At 42.5% G+C, this 19,276-nt stretch overlaps 1 protein-coding gene and 1 non-coding gene across 2 annotated transcripts in view; both read right to left on the minus strand.

The window, feature by feature from the left end:
* LOC122916719 (phospholipid-transporting ATPase FetA-like) overlaps nt 1-19,276 on the minus strand; it is a gene marked incomplete at its 5' end in the record, with an annotated part of 62,802 nt that overhangs the window by 1,437 nt on the left and 42,089 nt on the right. The window contains 11 exons of the mRNA XM_044264141.1: nt 722-860; nt 1,031-1,276; nt 3,065-3,148; nt 4,530-4,753; nt 6,090-6,273; nt 6,810-6,957; nt 7,285-7,390; nt 8,793-8,904; nt 10,444-10,608; nt 14,811-14,926; nt 15,614-15,802. Coding sequence (XP_044120076.1) covers nt 722-860; nt 1,031-1,276; nt 3,065-3,148; nt 4,530-4,753; nt 6,090-6,273; nt 6,810-6,957; nt 7,285-7,390; nt 8,793-8,904; nt 10,444-10,608; nt 14,811-14,926; nt 15,614-15,802 — 1,713 coding nt within the window. The remainder of the gene's footprint in view (nt 1-721; nt 861-1,030; nt 1,277-3,064; nt 3,149-4,529; nt 4,754-6,089; nt 6,274-6,809; nt 6,958-7,284; nt 7,391-8,792; nt 8,905-10,443; nt 10,609-14,810; nt 14,927-15,613; nt 15,803-19,276) is intronic.
* On the minus strand, nt 7,648-7,754 carry LOC122917876. Its single transcript, XR_006386503.1, has one exon. It is a non-coding gene; the product is annotated as a U6 spliceosomal RNA (small nuclear RNA).

Below are 19,276 nucleotides of genomic sequence, written 5' to 3' on the forward strand. Positions count from 1 at the left end.
AAGGAATTTACTGGTTTGGAGACCATTAAGTTTCCTAATAATATAAATGCAGAAGAATTACAGTGAGGTCCTTTGTAAAGCCAAAGTCACTGTGAATTCACATGCCTTCATCTCCCTCTAAAGGGTGGGCAGGGCAAGAGAGTGGGGCAGGTTATAGGAATCCTGGAATACTGGCCTGGACACAAAAATGGGATACAGGTTTTTGGAGAGGAAAAATGAGTGGCTTGATGAGAGGTGAGAGGCAGCTACATCTATTATCCACTCTCACTGTATTTTGTTCCCATCAAAGTAGAATGAAAGGTAGGGAAATTAATATGGGAGATAATAAGGCAGTATACAGTATACAGTGGTATACTGTATAAAGGATACTGGACTGGGAAGCAGGAGAGCTAGATTTGAGTAATTTAATTTTTAAAAACCTTTAGTCTCTAAAATGGTGCTAATAATTCTTGCCATTTCTACCTCATAGGATGCTTGCAAAGATTAAGTTAGATAAGAAATTTGAAAATATCTTAGAAAATCTAAGAGGGTGAAGTATTCCCCTGGCTAGATTTTGAGTCCTTCTGGGGCAGAGGCCATGTCTTATTCCTATCTATATCCACAAAGCCTAGTACATAGTAATACCTGGTCAGTGAACATTTATTAAACAAATATACTTTGTTCACACTTCCCAACCCCACCCTCCACCTCCTTGCCACACACTGAGTGGGCATAGCCTTACCTAGGAATTGGAAGACATTGGGGAACATTAGGCACAAGCCATCACTGTACAGGAGGAATAAGATGCAAAAGTAGAAACCCAGGCTACCCCAGGTGAAGATGTGGCTTATCAACGTCCAGTAGGTTGTGTCCAGAGCAATCTGAAAAACACTCTTTTATGTGCAATACTGTACAACCTGGGACATATCAGCCACCTCCCTTCTCCAGTCCATAGTAGAGAATATCCCTTCCCACTTTCCCTCCCTCCTTCTTTCCCTTTCTTCCAGGCTCCCCACCCAATCCTCCTTTACCACCCCTTCCCCAGCCACACCTGCACTGTGACCACGCAGAGCAAGGCAGTCTGTACTAGCAGGGAGAAGGACTGGTAGTCAGAGATCTCTTTCCCATCACTGTGCACTGAGTTGTGAATGGTTCTCATAGGGATAAAGAACAGCACGAAGGAACTATAGATCCCACGCACTAAACACTTCACAAATTCCTTCTTGTTGAAATAGAGGTTGTGCTGGCCTGGGTCATACAGCTCTGGGAAGCGTAGACTCCATGTTTCATTCACGTCCTGGAAGTACCAGAGGGTAAGGAGGAAAGTTTAGGGTCTCTCCATAGAAGTACCTATCTCCATTGGAGTAGAAGTTTCTTCCCTCACTGCATCTGCTGACAGCCTGCCTAGGAACTTCCTCATGGATTACTTGAGAAGTGGAACCAGAGAACAGAGCAGTGACCATAGACCCTTCCTGAAGTCCTACACTCTAGGCAAGGATCTAGGTGGTGGAAGAAAGCTAGGAGAAGGTCAAGGTGGTGGTAAGGACCTGGAAGCAGTTAGGAGAGGGGAGATGGGGAGTAACTAGGGTTGGGGGTAGATGGAAGGGAGAATGGGAGCTTAGGATGGGGGGCAGTTGGTACATGAGGCCCCAGTTTTAAGTGTTCCTTTAGTTGAGTAATTTTTGCATCAAAAGCCAATAAAAAGAGAGGGGGGAAGCCAATGGGGACCAGCTAGTCACATGGAGGTATACATGTTCTGTAATGCTCTTCCCATTTCCATAGCTAAATGGTGAAATCAGCTGACAGGATTCTCCGTGTGAATGCCATTGGATCATCTTCATCTCCTAAACCAGAAACTCTGGATAACAAAGCTTGCAGCTTGTTTTTGAGAGGTTGTGGATCCCTAGAATTAGTCAACTGAAGCTTCATGGGACACAACTCATCCCTCTTGTTGCTCTGTGGCTAACAGCTACCTTGTGGAGAATTTGACTTCCTACCCTGATGGAGACCAGGAAACCATGATGCCATGGTGTCTTCTTTCAGCTATTTTATTCCTCTTTGGAGGCTTCTTTTCTATTCAATGTGCCCAAGACAGGAAGTTGGGACGGAAGAGGAAATAGAGGTGTGATACTAGGACCCCCCAATGCCCAGGAAATTTCTGACAGGGACAGATGATATCCCCTAGGCTGACTCCTTAGGATTCAAAGTATCATACTCACATTCCCATGCTTGGCCTTCAGGACTCTCACTAGATCACCCTGAATTGGCTTACTTTATCTCTGTATGTAAGTTGTACTTTATCTCTGTATCTCTCACTTCTTTTTTTTTTTTCCCAATTTATTTATTTTCAGAAAAACAGTTTTTCAGAAAAACAGATTTTTTGTAAAAATCATTATTTTTACACCACACCCAGTGCTCCATGCAAGCTGTGCCCTCTATAATACCCACCACCTGGTACCCCAACCTCCCACCCCCCGCCACTTCAAACCCCTCAGACTGTTTTTCAGAGTCCATAGTCTCTCATGGTTCACCTCCCCTTCCAATTTACCCAAATTCCCTACTCCTCTCTAACGCCCCTTGTCCTCCATGCTATTGGTTATGCTCCACAAATGAGTGAAACCATATGATAATTGACTCTCTCTGCTTGACTGATTTCACTCAGCATAATCTCTTCCAGTCCCGTCCATGTTGCTACAAAAGTTGGATATTCGTCCTTTCTGTATCTCTCACTTCTTGAAGCTCCGTGTTTTACCTAGTCTTGCCCTAATAACTCTATTTCCTTTCACTACCTTTTATACACACTCAATTTACTATAAAGCACAATTACTATGTTTCTCTCTACAAAAATAAAATTGACACAGGAAAACTTGGATTTCTAAAACTGATGATTATTCTCTGTGGAGGAATATTCTTTACTTTATCCCATGATACCTCTCCAGGTGATAAGCTCCCTTCCTTGCTCTAGAAATTATTCCATTTACAACTGACTTTGTAGAACTCAGCTCTTGTCCTTCCCACTCTTGGGAATACTCCTCAAGGGCCCAAGGGCTTTAGTCCTGACTAAGAGGTTTGCCGCTGGTCTTACCTGGTCAAACAGACTCAAGCTCAGGACAGGGAGGGAGGTGTAGACCAGGTTGTAGAAAGTGATAAACCAGGTATCATAAACTGTCTAAGAGAATACCAAGGAGATTTCTTAGATTCCTCTGTTTTCCAAAGTCCCAGCTCCACCTCCCAGGTTCAAGAGTCCCTTCTGGTCCACCTACCCACCACTACACTAACCTAGGGCAGGATTTGGATTTCAGAAATCTGACAGAGAAGGCTGACCCCCATCTCTGTTTGGTCCTACAGAAGTCAGAACTCTGTGTCCCAGGCTGGGGCAAGGCCACATCAAGTTTGTTTGTGGCCAACCCTACAAGGTTGATTTGGAACAACCCTACCATGACCTGCACTGCCCCTCCGTGCACAGAAAAGATCCAGAGTGTCTGCTAGGGAATGCTAGCTGTACCCCTGAACTTTCAGGCGTGTAAGCCTCTGGGCTCTTTAATCTGATTTATGACATTCAGTAGCTTCTACAACACTGGGTACTTTTTAACAGTATTCTACTTTTTAAGTAGAATAGACTCAGTAACCCTTTCCTAGCTGGGTGCTCCATCCTTGGGGCCCAGAGAGGGCTCCTTTACTAGCCACAAGAGGTCAGCAAAACACACACATATGAATACACCTCTTGCAAACTAGAATGACTTTGTTAAACAATTGGGGGTATACAAGTCTATTACTTTCTGCTGAACAATCTGTTTCCCCCAGAGCCCAAGGCAACAAAGGTAGTAGGGATTTCCCAAGATAATAATTCCTGAGCTTGTTTTTCTTAGGAATGTGAGAACCCTGAAAAACTTCTCATAGGAAAAAGGATTCCTCTTAGAATATAAAAATCCAGGTCCTACTTCTCTCCATTACTGTGGGGGAGATTTTATACTCAAATGTGGAATTAATTCATTAGAGCAACAACAGTATATGTTTGGGGCACAGAGAAGGGGTGTCGGGGTGGGGAGGCAGAAGTAAGGGAAGCTGTGTTATGAAATTGGGCTACAGGTGAACACCATAACTAACCTGCCTGGCAAGACTCAGAGGCCCCTTGAGGCTTAGTCTGTTCCATAAAGATTGCTTTGGATACTAAAAAAACTACCAGATCCAAGAATTTCCACATACTATCTATGTTTGGAAACTAGGTCTCCATGTCAGGTAAAAGGTGAAAATATCTTATGGGAGAGTTTTGGAGATAGGAATCAAGTCCAAGTCAAAGCCAAGCCAGAAAAGTTAGGGTTTGGAAATCTAAGGTTAAATGTAAGGTTAGATGGGATCAGCATGGTTGAGGACCTTCATGCTTAACTGAATGAGCAACCCAAGTGCCCCCATGTGAGAAGCTTTATGGATGGATGGCAATATGTCATACATTGGTCTCTAGAAAAGAAAAGGGGTCTGAGATGGCTGAAGTGGGGGTGAGTAGAAAAGACCCAGCTGACCAGAGTGGGGAATGTCACCAGATCTCCTACCTGTGCAGAGAACCCGCTGAAGAAGGCATACCAGAAGTGCATCAGGGTGAAGGCAAAGTTTTTGTAAAAGAAGTAGCTGAGAAACTTGCACATGCGATTGTAGGACCATCGGCCATGGACCAAGAGTAGACGCTGAAGATAGCAGAACTGGGAGATGGCGTAGTCACTGTTGAGCATGGCCTGCATTCCCTCCTGGCCAGTGATGCCAATCCCAATGTGGGCAGCTGCAAAGAAATCCCATAAGCTTCTCAACCACAAAGCTCGTCTGCTGGGTTCCCAGGTTGGGAAGTGTAAAAGAAAGGCTGAGATCGTGTTGTATAAACACCTTATTTTACATTGGAAAACACTCAGGAATGCCTGGCATGGCTAGTACTAGAAAGCTCTCCTAGATGGTCTTTGTACCTACTATAGCCATCTAGGGTCTTTCCTGCTGTCCAGATGCTGAGGTAAAAATTTCCTGTTATCTCTCGAAGCCACTTACATCAATTAAAGATGCAGGATGGATGTCAATCTAATACAATATTTAATTACCAATGTTTATCTAGAGCTAAAATCCACCTGTTAGGAGGAAATAAATGATGTACCTACTTTGTTAGTGAAAAGTAAGTTCTTCAGAGGCCTAACATGAATTTTTCTAGATAAAACAAGGATTACACTTGATGGAAAATAAGACCAAAGTTCCTAAAAGTTTTAATTAGTCTGTTGTAGTGTAGGGTAAATTCACTCATCTTCTGGTATATACCTATTGCATTGCTTAATGGAATAGTTGAAATTTCTAAGGCCCTAAAAACCAGAGAATTCTAGAAAGCGAGGAAGCTATCAAGAACACTTCCTGGTATTAAAGACACGGCTAGAATGTCTGCTAGTGTTTCCTGGATGGGGAGAGTGGTTGGGCTAGAGGACCTCTAGATGTTGTCCATATCTGACAGAACCACAAGTTGCTGGAAGCTAACAACACTCAGTTGAAATTAAAACAAGTTTCAGCCATTTGCTTCTATTGATTTAAAGCATCAGTAAGTCTGCTATTCTCCTCCAGCCAGGTGAGTCAGGACAAGTTCTAATGAACACTGCCTCAGGGAAGAAGAGATCCCTACATTGTGCCTCATAGCTAATGCCCTGGTTGAGCAGTCTTGTCTTCTGCTTAACATTGCTCAGGCATACAGCTTTCAAAAAAGGAACAGACTATGACTCGTGCCCAGGGGTTCTTTCTGTAGGCTTTGATGCCACCTTGGAAAGATGGTATGGTAGTTCCGTGGCCTATTCTGTGAATATATGCATATGTCTTATGGAAGCCAGGCATATTTGTGTATACGTGTGTTAAGTGCATGAAGTTGAATGTGTGCATGTCTGCATATGGACTGATGTATGCATGTGTAAATAAGTGGGAATGCAGGTATAGAGGAGCATGAATGAAGTTGCAAAACATTATAAATGTACAATATATATAATATGCAGGAGTGTGAATCCAAAACACAGTGCCACTCAGGTTGGTTTTTGCCCATGGAGGAAGGAAAGTGCAAGCCCTTGGTTGGAGGTTATGGTCCCCCGTCCCTCACATGCCTTTGATCATGCTGACGTCATTGGCCCCATCCCCGATGGCCAGTGTCACCACCTCCTTGTACCTCTTCATCAGCTCTACCACCTGGGCCTTCTGAAGGGGTGTCATCCGGCAGCAGATCACTCCCTTGCACATGCACACTGTTCGCAGCAGTTCCAACTCCAGGTTCCCTTCTAGAGCATAGGCCTGCAGTACCAGGACACACCCACATTTCAGGTTGCCCAAAAAGGCTCTCAGAACAAGATCTTCCTAGGCCCTTCCCCATAGCCATACTCTCCTATACTACAAAGGTCAGGCATCTCCACTCCCAAGGGAGGCTAAGTCCCCAAGTCACTTTTAGGCATCCTCACATCTGACCCAGCCTCCAATGAGAAACTGGTCAGCCTTTCTCACTGGGTCAAATCAGTTAACTAGGCTATAAAGGCCAAACGACTTTTTAGAGGACCTGGTTCTCTTTGCTCCCCACTTCCTCTAACTGATAAGCCACATCAGTCGTAAAGAATTTGGATAAGGAAGGAACATGTCCTTGGCTTCTCTTTCCTCATTATTCCTGCCTATAGAAAGATAGGGGAAGGTGTCTGTTGGGAAAGAGCACCAGAAGAAAGGGGGAAAAGGTGACTCATGAAATAGAGAAGGGGTCTTAAAATTTCCCTGAAGCAGGCTGGACCTAGAAAAAAATTCCTTGGGAGAAGAGAATAGAGTTGTAGCTCTGCGTTGCCCACCAGACTGTAGCCATTGATGATCAAGCCATAGTTGCCATTGGGCACCTCCTCAGGTATTCTGAAGGGCATTTGGGGCTTCGTGTTCAGGTAGGTGTTTACTGGGTCTGATTCCAGTAGAGACTCAGGTTTCATCTTTTTCCTTGCCAACCTGAAAGCCAAGAGTAGTGGTTAATGTTTGACTGAAAGCCCCAGAGCTTAGGAAAGTGAAAGTGTCCCAGAATGTAAGTGGGCAAAGGAGGTACATAGCCTCTGTGAAGCACCAGCCAAACTCGACTGCCTCCTGAGTACTGCCATTGTCTCAGGTCCCTGACCATCCACACACCACACTTCTCCAACTCCTTGAGCCCTAAAGCTTCTTCACAAAATTATCTCAAGTATTTTAGTTTTTTGCCCCCACTTCTCCGTATCTTCTTTGTTCCTTCTGACAGTGTGGGAGTCATAGTGTGAAGAGCTGTGGCAGGTCTCCCATCTGTACCTGAGTTCTTGCCGAACAGTCTCATCATTCTTGCCTTCCACGATGAATATCCCATCCATTTCTTCCTCAAATATGTTACAGGCATAGGCAATGTTCACAGCAGTCTCTGCAGGGAAGGGGGGAACACTGGCCGCATTTTGGCTGGGACAGGGTCTTTACAAAAGTGTATACGTACAAAAGCACTAATGGTGGGCAGCAGAGCCCATTTGTCCACATTTGCCATGGAGGCAGTCAAAGTATATTTTTCACGAGTCAGTGGAGACCATATTCAAACACACAGGAGATACTCAGCCTAGTACAGACTAGTGAGTTACTTATCAATAACTAGGATGATTCTGGCTTAGTCTTTCTTTTTCTTTCATTTTTTAACAAGGACACTTCATGAATTTGCCTGGCATTCTTGTGCAGGGGCCATGCTAACCTTCTCTATTTTATTCCAATTTTCACATATGTGCTGCCGAAGCCAGCACCATTCTGGCTTAGCCTTCCAACAGGGTCTTCCCTTATTTCCTAAAACAATTCCAGTCTGCATCCACTTTTCCAAACAGTCAGGATGTATTTCCCTGTGCCTGCTTTTATGCCAGAGTTTATAGGGGACTGTTTCGGTTGTGGTCTTTACATCAAGAACCTGGAATTTGGAATAAATTCATACTATGGAAAACAATTTACAAAAATTTAAACCTGAGCCCTCGCTGCAATGGTATCAAAATTCAGAGGAGAGATTGTAATGTCATAGAAACTTTCTTGGGAAAAGACTTTGAAGGATGAGTAAGAGTTATTTAGGGGTCGGAAAAAAAACCATTTCAACAGGGAAATAACCCAAACAGAGGCCCTAGAGTAGGAACTGGATTGTTTGGGACATACTAAAAATAATGGTCACATCAGGATGGAGATAAGTATATGTAGGTAGCAACAGATTAACAAGATTTTGAAGGCTGTACAGTGGAGTCTGACTTTACCACATAGAGTTTCTGAAGGTATCTGAGCAGAGGAATAGCATATTTATAAGTAGTATATTTTAGTAAGATCAAGCTGATGGTTGTATATAGGCTATACTGAAATCAATACGGACAAGAGACAGAGATCAGAAGTTTTTTTTGTAGATGTACAATCAAAGGGGACAAAGGCCGAACTACGGTGGTGGCACAGTCAAAAGGGGATCTTCAGAACCCTCGGTGGGACATGGTGAGACAATGAATCTTTGGGACAACAGAGAGGGTATATTCCAAGGTAATTCCAAAGTTTTTAGCTTGTGGGTTCCTGAATGACAGGGGTCGTGTCTGACTGAATCATCTCCGTGTCCTCACTGCCTAACACAGCATCCAGCATAAAATAGACTCTTAGAAAACTGTGTACAAAACCAGGAGCGAAGGTGTCCTGTAAGGACTTGACCTGGACTATAAGGTATTTGTCAAATAAATGGCTAAGATAAAAAGAAAATGCAAAACAAAAGAAATGGCTAAGGTGGACAGGGAAGAGAACGGGTGAAGTGAGGAGCTCCCCTTTACCTTGCTTATCTCCAGTTAAGACCCATATCTTAATTTTGGCTTTGTTCAGGGTGGTGATTGTCTCAGGTACACCATCCTGGAGCTTGTCTTCTATGGCTGTGGCCCCTAACAGCTTCGGACAGAGAGAACAGTGAGTGAGAAGGAGGGAGAACGTCACAGCAATTTAGTGCTACCCAACAACTCAACGGGCACCTCATCATCCTCGTTAGCAAGCTGGCTCTGTCCCGACATAAGGATCCAAATGTTATAAAATTCAGCACCTTCTGCCTCACAACAGATGCAGCTTTTCAACCACATAAATCAAATTGAGACACAGAATGTCAGGGATCAAAGAGGGAAAAGACTTATCCAAGTCAACCATGAAGCTGTGTGCTACTTCTAAACCATCTGTTTCTCAACACATTTTCACTGCTCTTTTGCTTCAGAGTACACTTCCCAGCTTTCCAGTGCTGACCAGAGGGATGGGCACCAGGACTCAGTCTGAGGAACTGACAGACGGACAAACAATTGGCTGATTTCTTTTAGGCCTCCAGAAGGACAGACTAGAAATACCAACCACTGAACTGATGATGGAAGGAGATGTATGACCTCTGGGATCTCTGTTTTCCCATCTGGTATCAGAAATTTCTGTTTTCAGCAGAGCCAGCCTGTGTCAGTCTGGTCAAAAACTTTTTCTTTTTGACTCAGGTTGTGATGTCAGGGTCCTCGAATTGAGCCCCACATCTGGCTCTGCACTCACTGCAGTCTGCTTGTCCCTCTCCCTCTGCACCTCCCCCTGCTCATACTCATTCTCTCTCTCTCTCTCAAATAAATAAATTTTTTTTAAGCTATCACATCACTTCTTTGGTTGAATTCTTCAATGGCTTTCCATATCTCATTGTGAGTACTTATGCTGGTTTATGAGGACACTCTACTACTTCTCTGTCTCATGTCCTTTTTTCTCTCCTCTTCACTTATACTTTATCAGCCCCACTAACTGACTTGCTGTTCAACTAACAAGTTAGGCCTACTCCTGTTTCAGGGCTTTCACTTATGCCATTCCCTCTGTCTGGAAAGCTAATTCCCCCAGAGATCTGCTTGGCTCGCCACCTTCTTCAGGTTTCTGCTCAAAGTACCCTATATAAAATAGTAACTATACTCTGCCCTCTCTAAAACATACATGTGTATGCTGATATTCCCTAGCTATCTCTCTGGCTTTATTTTCTCCCATAGCACTTCATTATCTAACATCTATATATGTTATTTTTGTCTGTTTTTGTCTGCTGCTACATGCTCAGGGCTTAAAACATTCCTGGCACATAGGAGGCGCTTAGTAAATATGTAGAATGAATGAGTGAATATTTTCTTCAGTTAGTTCTGGATTATCTAATCTATGCATTATTCAGATCCTCATCTCTCCCAGATTACTTAGCTTCTGTGAGTAGCTTTGGGATACAATTTACAAATAGTGCATTCCATCTCCTCACCCCCCTCATTATTTGTTGATTTCGAAGATCCAGGACATTCTGAGTCAGCCTGGATTCCAGTATCCTGTATCCAGAGCCCCTGAACCTATTGATTTGCTGGAAGCCACTCTTAGAGACCTTGCTCAGTCTGCTGACTGCCACTCCCAGTGCTGCCCCCAATCTGTCCCTGGCTTCTTCACACTAACCATCAAGTCTTTTTCCATCTCTCTGTAGACATCTGATATTTTATCTTCCCGATTTTCCAAAGACAGGCAGGCTTCACTGTGCTTCTTGCTCCAGGCCTGGTAGAAGGCATTATCCACTTCTCGGTAGGCCACCATGAGGGTGCGGAGACCTTCAAAGGCAAAATCCTGGAAGACATGTTGTGCACTGAGTAGGCCTGGGCTGGGTGAGGGCTGAGTTTAGGAAGAGGCCAACTGACCCCACTGCCCATTTGCCTGCAAAATAGGATTTAATGATTAGTACCATGGGGCTAGTACCCAGCCTAACCACAAAACAACTGTTGAGCTTTCTCAGAATAATGTCTTAAAGGTGGGGCCAGCATAACTGGGGGCAAAGTTTGAAAGTACTTCTGAAATATAGAGAGTTCTAGCTTTTACCTGTAGTTAGATAATTTTCTGTGTGACGCTGGGAAAAATTTAGCCTTCTAGATTTTTTTGTTGTAAAATTGGGATAGCAATTCACTGCCTACAGAGAAGATAATGATGTCTGTAATATGAGACTAGAATACTAAAGTAAAAGGAGTTGTTATAAAATATAATCAAAGATCTTACTATTTTTACAAGCATACATTCATTTTTTAAAAAAAGATTTTATTGGGGCGCCTGGGGTGACTCAGTGGATTAAGCCTCTGCCTTTGGCTCAGGTCATGATCTCAGGGTCCTGGAATCAAGCCCCGCATCGGGCTCTTATCAGCAGGGAGCCTGCTTCCTCTTTTCTTTCTCTGCCTCCTTGTGATTCTGTCAAGTGAATAAATAAAATCTTTTAAAAAAAGATTTTATTTATTTATTTGAGAGAGAGAGAGTGCACAAGCAAGGGGAGTGGGGAGGGAAAAGCAGCGCCCACCCCCCACCCCCCGCCCCGAACAGGGAGCCTGATCAGGACTCAGGGATCATGACCTGAGCTGAAGGCAGATGCCTAACTGACTAAGCCACCCAGGCACCCCATACATTCATTTTATTTTCCTCTTTCCCTGCCTTCCTTCAAGTATCAACAGGCCCCTCAAAAAGCACACACACACTTGTATATTAGTCTACAGCTGATTGGCTGACTCAGTTGATTAGCCACAGCCAGCCGTGTTGATGATGCACTGCAGAAATGGTCTCTGGGTGAGTTAGCATCTTTTTGCTCTATGGCCACCAGTATATCCTATCTTGTAAACTATATTATATCCTATCTTGCAAAGTATACTCTGGGTCATAAGGAGAGCCAGGTGAGAGTGTGGTAGTTTAGGGCAGAACTCACATCCAACTGAGGGTGAGTTAGATTTTATGTCCTGAGAATTGCACATGAATAAAAATTCTCCATGATCACTGTTATAGTAAACTTCAAAATAATTCACTTTGGCATTATAAGAGCAAAGAGAAAAAGAATTTTATTATCCTGATATTCTGCTCTTAGTTGCCTGTGAAACTCCTGAGTGTTTGACTTTAGCTGTCAGGTGAAATGAGCATAAAACAATGTATGTATGGAATACCATATCTTAAACCTCTGTGCTGTTAGCAGAAGCAGCTATGAAGAGAAGCCTGAGAGAAGATGTCAGAGACTTCTTAGAAGGAAGAGATATGGCAGAAACTGATCTTGCTTAGGATACTAAACGAGGTTTAACACACTGACAGATCCTTAATTCATTCAACAAATAATTTAGCAGTCTGCATTGAAGTTATTTCTTACTTACCTCTTACTTGTGTTTTTTTTCTTTTCTATTGTGGTGGGCAAATCCTGACTGTTGCTTGTTTTTATATGAGACGTTTGCTGATTCCTGTCGTACAGGGCCCGGAGCTGTGTTTTTGTAAGAGTTTTTGAATCTTGGGGCACCTGAGTGGCTCAGTCGGTTAAGGGTCTGCCTTTGGCTTGGGTCATAATCCCAGAGTCCTGGGATGGAGCCCCTTCTTGGGCTCTGTACTCAGTGGGGAGTCAGCTTCTCCCTCCCTTCTGTCCCTCCCCCTGCTTGTGCTCTCTCAAATAAATAAATAAAATCTTTTTTTTTTAAAAAGAGGTTTTGAATCTTGAGTTCTGAGTATAAGCTTCACTCTTACAAATTTCTCATCTGTGGTTAACAGATTGCAGTGTAGTCAGGCTCCATTATGGGTATCTGTAAAGGTGGGTAGCAGGACGCAGGTCAAAATATCTGAAACAGTTTTATGACCCTCTTTGGAGCCAGCCTGTGGAAATGCTCTCTGAGAAGATACCCCAATGTTCTGGAAGGTTAAAAGATAAGTTTTTCGGGGGCGCCTGGGTGGCTCAGTGGGTTAAGCCGCTGTCTTCGGCTCAGGTCATGATCTCAGAGTCCTGGGATCGAGCCCCGCATTGGGCTCTCTGCTCGGCAGGGAGCCTGCTTCCCTCTTTCTCTCTCTGCCTGCCTCTCTGCCTACTTGTGATTTCTCTCTGTCAAATAAATAAATAAAATCTTTTAAAAAAAAAAAAGATAAGTTTTTCGAACTAGCCCATAGAAAATACTGTGGCCTCTGGGAACCAGTATAGGACCTAAGAACTGTCCTATGTTGGATACTTCACCAACTTTTTTTAAAACCTGAAATATGGTGAACCATGAGAGACTATGGACTCTGAAAAACAATCTGAGGGGTTTGAAGTGGCGGGGGGGTGGGAGGTTGGGGTACCAGGTGGTGGGTATTATAGAGGGCACGGCTTGCATGGAGCACTAGGTGTGGTGAAAAAATAATGAATACTGTTTTTCTGAAAATAAATAAATTGGAAAAAAAAAGAAAAAGAGAAATGAAAAAAAAAACCCTGAAATATAATGTATAGATCATAAAATTCATACTTTTTAGTATACAAATCAGTGGTTAAAAAAATTACACTCATACAGTTGTGCATCCTTTACTATTTAATGCCAGAATGTTTTCATCATTCCCAAAGGAAATCCTGTACCCATTAGCTGTCATTCCCATTCTCTTTTCCCCCAGCTCTTGGCAACCACTAATCTACTTGTTTCTATAGATTTGTTTATTCTGGATATTTCATATAAATGAAATTATACATTATGTGGCCTTTTGTGACTAGCTTCTTTCACTTAACATAATGTTTTCAAGGTTCATCTGCATGTATCAGTTTGTTGTTCCTTTTTGGGACTGAATAATATTTGTTGTTTAGATGTACCACATTATATTTATCTATTCATTCATGCCAATCATAATGGACATTTGGGCTGTTGCTACTTTTTCACTATTATAGATAATGCTGCTATAAACTATGTGTACAAGTTTTTGTGTGGATGTTTATTTTCATTTCTCGTGGGAATATACCTAGGAGTGGAATTGCTGGGTCATATGATAACTCTACCCTTAACTTTTTCAGGAATGCCAAACTGTTTTCTAAAATGACTGCATCATGGGGTGCCTGGGTGGCTCAGTCCATGAGAATGACTGTATCATTTCACATTTCCATCAGCAATGTATGAAGGTTACAATTTCTCTATACCTTGCCATTACTTATTATTATCTGATCATCTAGCTGTCCTGGTGGTGTGAAGTAGTATCTTGAGGTTTTTGATTTGCATTTTCCTAAAAGCTAATGAAACTAAGTATCTTTTCATGTGCTTATTGATTATCTGTTCTCTGACTTCTGATTATATGTTAGTGTGGGTCAAACCAAAGTGGCTTAATAAAATAGCATTTTCTTCAATCTATTTCCTCTTTAAAAAAATTTTTTTTTCTGATCTGTCCCTCTCCCATCCCATCTCTTTCTTATTCCCTCAACCCTTTATATATCTAGGTTTATGAGTAGAAATCTTGGAGAATATAGATTTGGTTTTCCTTTCCAGTGCCAGAAGGCTGGAGCCATTCTCTTTCAGATCCATCTCAAATCCTAGAGGGTGGAAGGAGGGTGGGATAGGCAAGGGGGAAGGTACCCCTGGGGAGTCTAATCTTGTGATAACAGAGAATGGTAACAATCAATAGTCCCCTAAATAGCCCAAGCCTGGCACCTTTTCCTCTATACCTTCAAAGCTGCCATGGCTGGTGAGGTAGCGCCTCCTGTATCAGCAGGCCCAATTCTGAAGTAAGTTCTAGGTCCGAACATGGTACCTCCTGACCCAGGAATCACAGAGAGAACCATTTTGATTGTACTAAGTGTCCCCACAGATACAATTCTCATCATGCCTTTGTGCCATCTAACTTCTTGACACAGAAGCTGGCAATGTAGTCGTTAGGAATGCCACACAATGAAGTAGTCTTTATTCTTCCATCAATTAAAGAGACACAGATACTAAAATACATCCATAGAGAAACACACGGACACAATATATGTGGACGCATAATCCATGTACAAAGAACCACCCACAGCTTCCCTCCCCTGCGACCTAAACACTTACATCTAAATGTTCCATGGTCACATCTCTGAGGGATCTACAGGATGGATGGAGCAGCTGACAGAGAATGGTGTCTGCACCCTTGCAGAATAACATTACTCGATCTTCAGGTGTCCTCACTAAGGACAAACAAATTAAGAGAGTAACCATATAGGCCCATTGTTACAAGAATTTGTCTGGGCCACTGAGGGATAGAATGAGACTGTTCCCATGACATTTGTTTCTGATTCTTTTGGGGGATAAGCACTCATTGAGTGGTTACAGAGGATAAATGTTGCAGTCAGTAAAGGCTGGTGGGAGTGGAAAGAGACCTTATGCAACCAGTTCTTCTATGGGTTCAATGTCATCTTGGAAGACTCTGATGCAGAATCACATTTAGCTTCCCAAGTACAAGTTCCAGACCGAGGCCCATACCTAGTAAGGACCAAGGATGAAGAATGACCCTCTTCCTCTTCAGTCTGAGGCTCAAACTATTTGAGAGTATGATAGTATGAATTTCCCTTATATTGTCTCCCCCTATCTCTTATGGGTTTATTCTCTGTTCTTATCTTGGCTTTGAGGTTTCAGACAAGCCACTATCCAGGAACACTAAAGAGGTATATGGTAGCAAGCTCTCAAAGAGAAAATATATACGATATGTGAAGGAGAAAGTAGGAATGGCTATGTGTTTGTATTTGAGGCACGGTACCTTTGAGAAGGCATTTGGGTAGGAGAAAACATTTGTGTGTATATAAAAGAGAAAGTCAATGTGTGAATGTGTATGAAAGACAAATAAAGGGAGAGGACTGAGTAGGAGGGGCACCTACCAATAACAGACATCCTCTTGCGCACAGCACTGAAGTCCAAAATAGCCAGCAGTTGGTAGACTTTGGTCTCACCCATTTCAACTACCATGATCGTCTCAGATGTACGGGAACGGAATACAAAGCCAAAGTTCCTTGCAGCAGTGACGAGGGCACCTTCATCTGGGGACTGAGCCTGGTACACCAGCTTACCTGGCAGGAGAGAAGAGGGCAACCAGAGCCCACAGAGATGTGCAGCTGAAGTTAACCCAGAAGTGACACCAAGGGGCTTATGTAAAGATAGAGCCCAGGAGGGAACATTTTTCTTCAAACTTCCTTACAAGTTTAGCTCTAAAAAGCTAGGCTGTATACAGGTCAGTCCCCCCCCACTTCCCATATTTTCAACTTATTTCACAGATTTGAGTTAGTATTATAGAGGCACATGGTACATGCAATATACATGAACAAACAAAACATAGTTCACTCTCTGATTTTAGTGGGTAAAGATGGGTCAGGGGGCTTGTTAAAAATGCAGGTTCCTGGGCTCTACTCAAACTTACTGAATCCAGAGTCACAAAATATGAGAGGAGGACTCAGGAAATAGAATTTTAAACAAATCTCCTGGGTGAATTTCATGCAGGTTGTTCTGTATAAACTGCTCCTATGTAAGACTGGCTATACCTTGATAAGATAGGACAATAAGGATAGGATTATAGAGCAGGATAATAGGATTGATGATAATAAGACTGATGATTTAACAAACAATATATATACATATATGTATATGTATATATATGTATATAATATGTATATATGTATATATATATGTATATATAAATGAGTATTGTCACCTTTAAAACTCTCACCCTGGGAAGCTTAATGATTTATTCTGTTGAATCAGTCTGTCAATCTTGTATTACTCAAGACATTTCTGTAACTCCTCTCGAATATTTTTAAAAAGATTTTATTTACTTGACAGAGAGAGATACAGTGAGAGAGGGAATACAAGCAGGAAGAGTGGGAGACAGAGAAGCAGTCTTCCGTCTGGGCAGGAAGCCCAACACAGGGCTCTATCCCAGGACCCTTGGATCATGACCTGAGTTGAAGGCAGATGCTTAACGACTGAGGCACCAAGGCGCCCCAGTCCTCTTGAAATTTTTTACAGCAGAGTAAAATAAAATTTATTCTTTCCCATTTTGCCATTGTAAGGTAGTTTCTCTCATGGTTTTCAGTGTCCATTGATGAAAAAATATTTTTCTAGATTGTGAAGAAACACTTCAGGAAATTAATAACAAAATGCTTGAGGGGTGCCTGGGTGGCTCAGTGGGTTAAGCCTCTGTCTTTGGCTCAGGTCATGATCTCAGGGTCCTGGGATCGAGCCCCGCATTGGGCTCCCAGCTCTGAAAAGCCTGCTTCTCCCTCTTTTTTTGCCCCTCACCCATTTTTTTGCCCATCCACTCTCTCTCAAATAAAAAAAATCTTTTAAAAAACACCCCAAACTGTTGAATTCAATCCTCAGTTGTGACATGTATTATTTTTTTCTCATCACAAACTACTGTATTCTAATAACTGGTTCAAATTGTTTTGGTCATAAAGAGAACAGAACAAAAAACTGCACTGATGAATGCAAACACTATAGCACTGAAAAATGCTTAACTCCTCTTTTAAAATATTACCACAACCTAGGGTATATTTTGGATTATTTCTCTTCTGAAGGTCAATTTGATTTTTTTAATTGTGTTATGTCAACTTGATTTTTAAGATTTTCTTTATTTATTTGATTGAGAGAGAAATCACAAGTAGGCAGAGAGGCAGCCAGAGGGGGAGGGGAAGCAGGCCCCTGCTGAGCAGAGAGCCTGATGTGGGGCTCAATCCCAAGACCCTGGGATCATGACCTGAGCCAAAGGCAGAGGGTTAACCCACTGAGCCACCCAGGCACCCCCAACTTGGTTTGTATAAACAGTTATGTATCATCAGAGTCTTATACTTGTGAATAAGGCACATGGGATATAATTTTATGTCAGACATAAGATGTATCTCTGGGACAGTAAGACTATTTTCTTGTTTCCTACCTTGTCACTTAAGGCAATAAATAAAGACAATACCAAATATGCTTCAAGTAATAGCAACTTGGTAGAATGTCAGGTCTGGAGATACCCGTGGTGGGGAAAGATCTCATTGCATGAGATTTGGGTTCTTTTTTTTTAATTATTGTTTTTATTTTAAAATTTTTGTGGTGGGCAGCAAAGCAAAGTTTATTGAGAGTACAAAGGTCCTGAAGAGGGAGGGAACCCGAGAGGGTTGCCTGGGATTGGGGTTCTTTTTTTTTTTTTTTTAAAGATTTTATTTATTTGACACAGAGAGACAGTGAGAGAGGGAACACAAGCAGGGAAAGTAGGAGAGGGAGAAGCAGGCCTCCGCAGAACAGGGAGCCCAATGAGGGGCTCGATGTGGGGCTCCATCCCAGGACCCTGGGATCATGACCTGAGCTGAAAGCTGATGCTCAACGACTTAGCCACCCAGGCACCCCTGAGATTTGGGTTCTTATCTCTGCCTTCTTAACTACAGGATTTTAGGCAAGTCACTTAATCTCTTTTAGCTCCAGTTTCCCTCTCTATAAAACTGGGTTCCTTTTTCTTTTTCTGCTTACTTAAGAGGGCTGTTGTGAAGATTGTGGGAGATAATATAAATGCAAGCAATGTGGGGCACCTGGGTGGCTCAGTCAGTTAAGTGGCTGTCTTTGGCTCTATTTGTGATCTTGGGGTCTTGGGATGGAGCCCCGTGTCTGGCTTCCCTGCTCAATAGGGAATCTGCTTCTCTCTCTCCCTCTGACTCTACCCCCTGCTCAAGCTCTCACTCACTCTCTCTCAAAAAATCTTTAAAAAACATGCAAGCAATTTGTAAAACTATAAAGTAATACACAAATATAAGGTGGTCCTAAGGGTAGTATTATATTAAAGGTACATTGATTTTATCTATTTAGTTTTTAAAGATTTTACTTATTTGACAGAGAGAGACACAGTGAGAGAGGGAACACAAGCAGGAGGAGTGGGAGAGGAAGCAGCAGGCTTCCCATGGATTAGGGAGCCTGATGAGGGGCTCGATCCCAGGACCCTGGGATCATGACCTGAGCTGAAGGCAGATGCTTAATGACTGCACCACCCAGGCACCCCAGGTACATTGATTTTAAAGGATATGATTGATTTGGTTACCTAAATTCTTGTTTGTTACAAAAAAAAAAAGCCTTCTCATTTTTTTTTTTTTAATTTTAAAGTAGTCTCCATGCCCAGGGTGGAACCCAGTGTGGGGCCTGAACCCATAATCTGAGATCAATACTGGAGCCGAGACCAAGGTCAGATGCTCAACCAACTGAGCCACCCAAACACCCCAAAAGCCTTCTTAATTTTAATCAGTCATTTCTCATTCAATGTTTCTAAAAGAGGTTTAAGTAAATTCATGGATGTCATAGTCATATTTGATTACTAAAGAAACTAGGATATGTGGGGATACTGTGAAATTGTGAAGCAACAAGACAACTCAACTCATCCTTCAGGAAGTCTTGTCGGAGATAATGGGACTGATCTTGGGGACAATTCAGGTAGACTCTGTGACAGAACACTGCTGAAAATCAAGGTCAGAAGCATCAAGTTTGAACCCTATCCAATGACTTAATCTATATGACTAAGA

The sequence above is a fragment of the Neovison vison genome, chromosome 9 (genome assembly GCF_020171115.1).
Source record: "Neovison vison isolate M4711 chromosome 9, ASM_NN_V1, whole genome shotgun sequence".
In the NCBI taxonomy this organism is placed as follows: Eukaryota; Metazoa; Chordata; class Mammalia; order Carnivora; family Mustelidae; genus Neogale; species Neogale vison.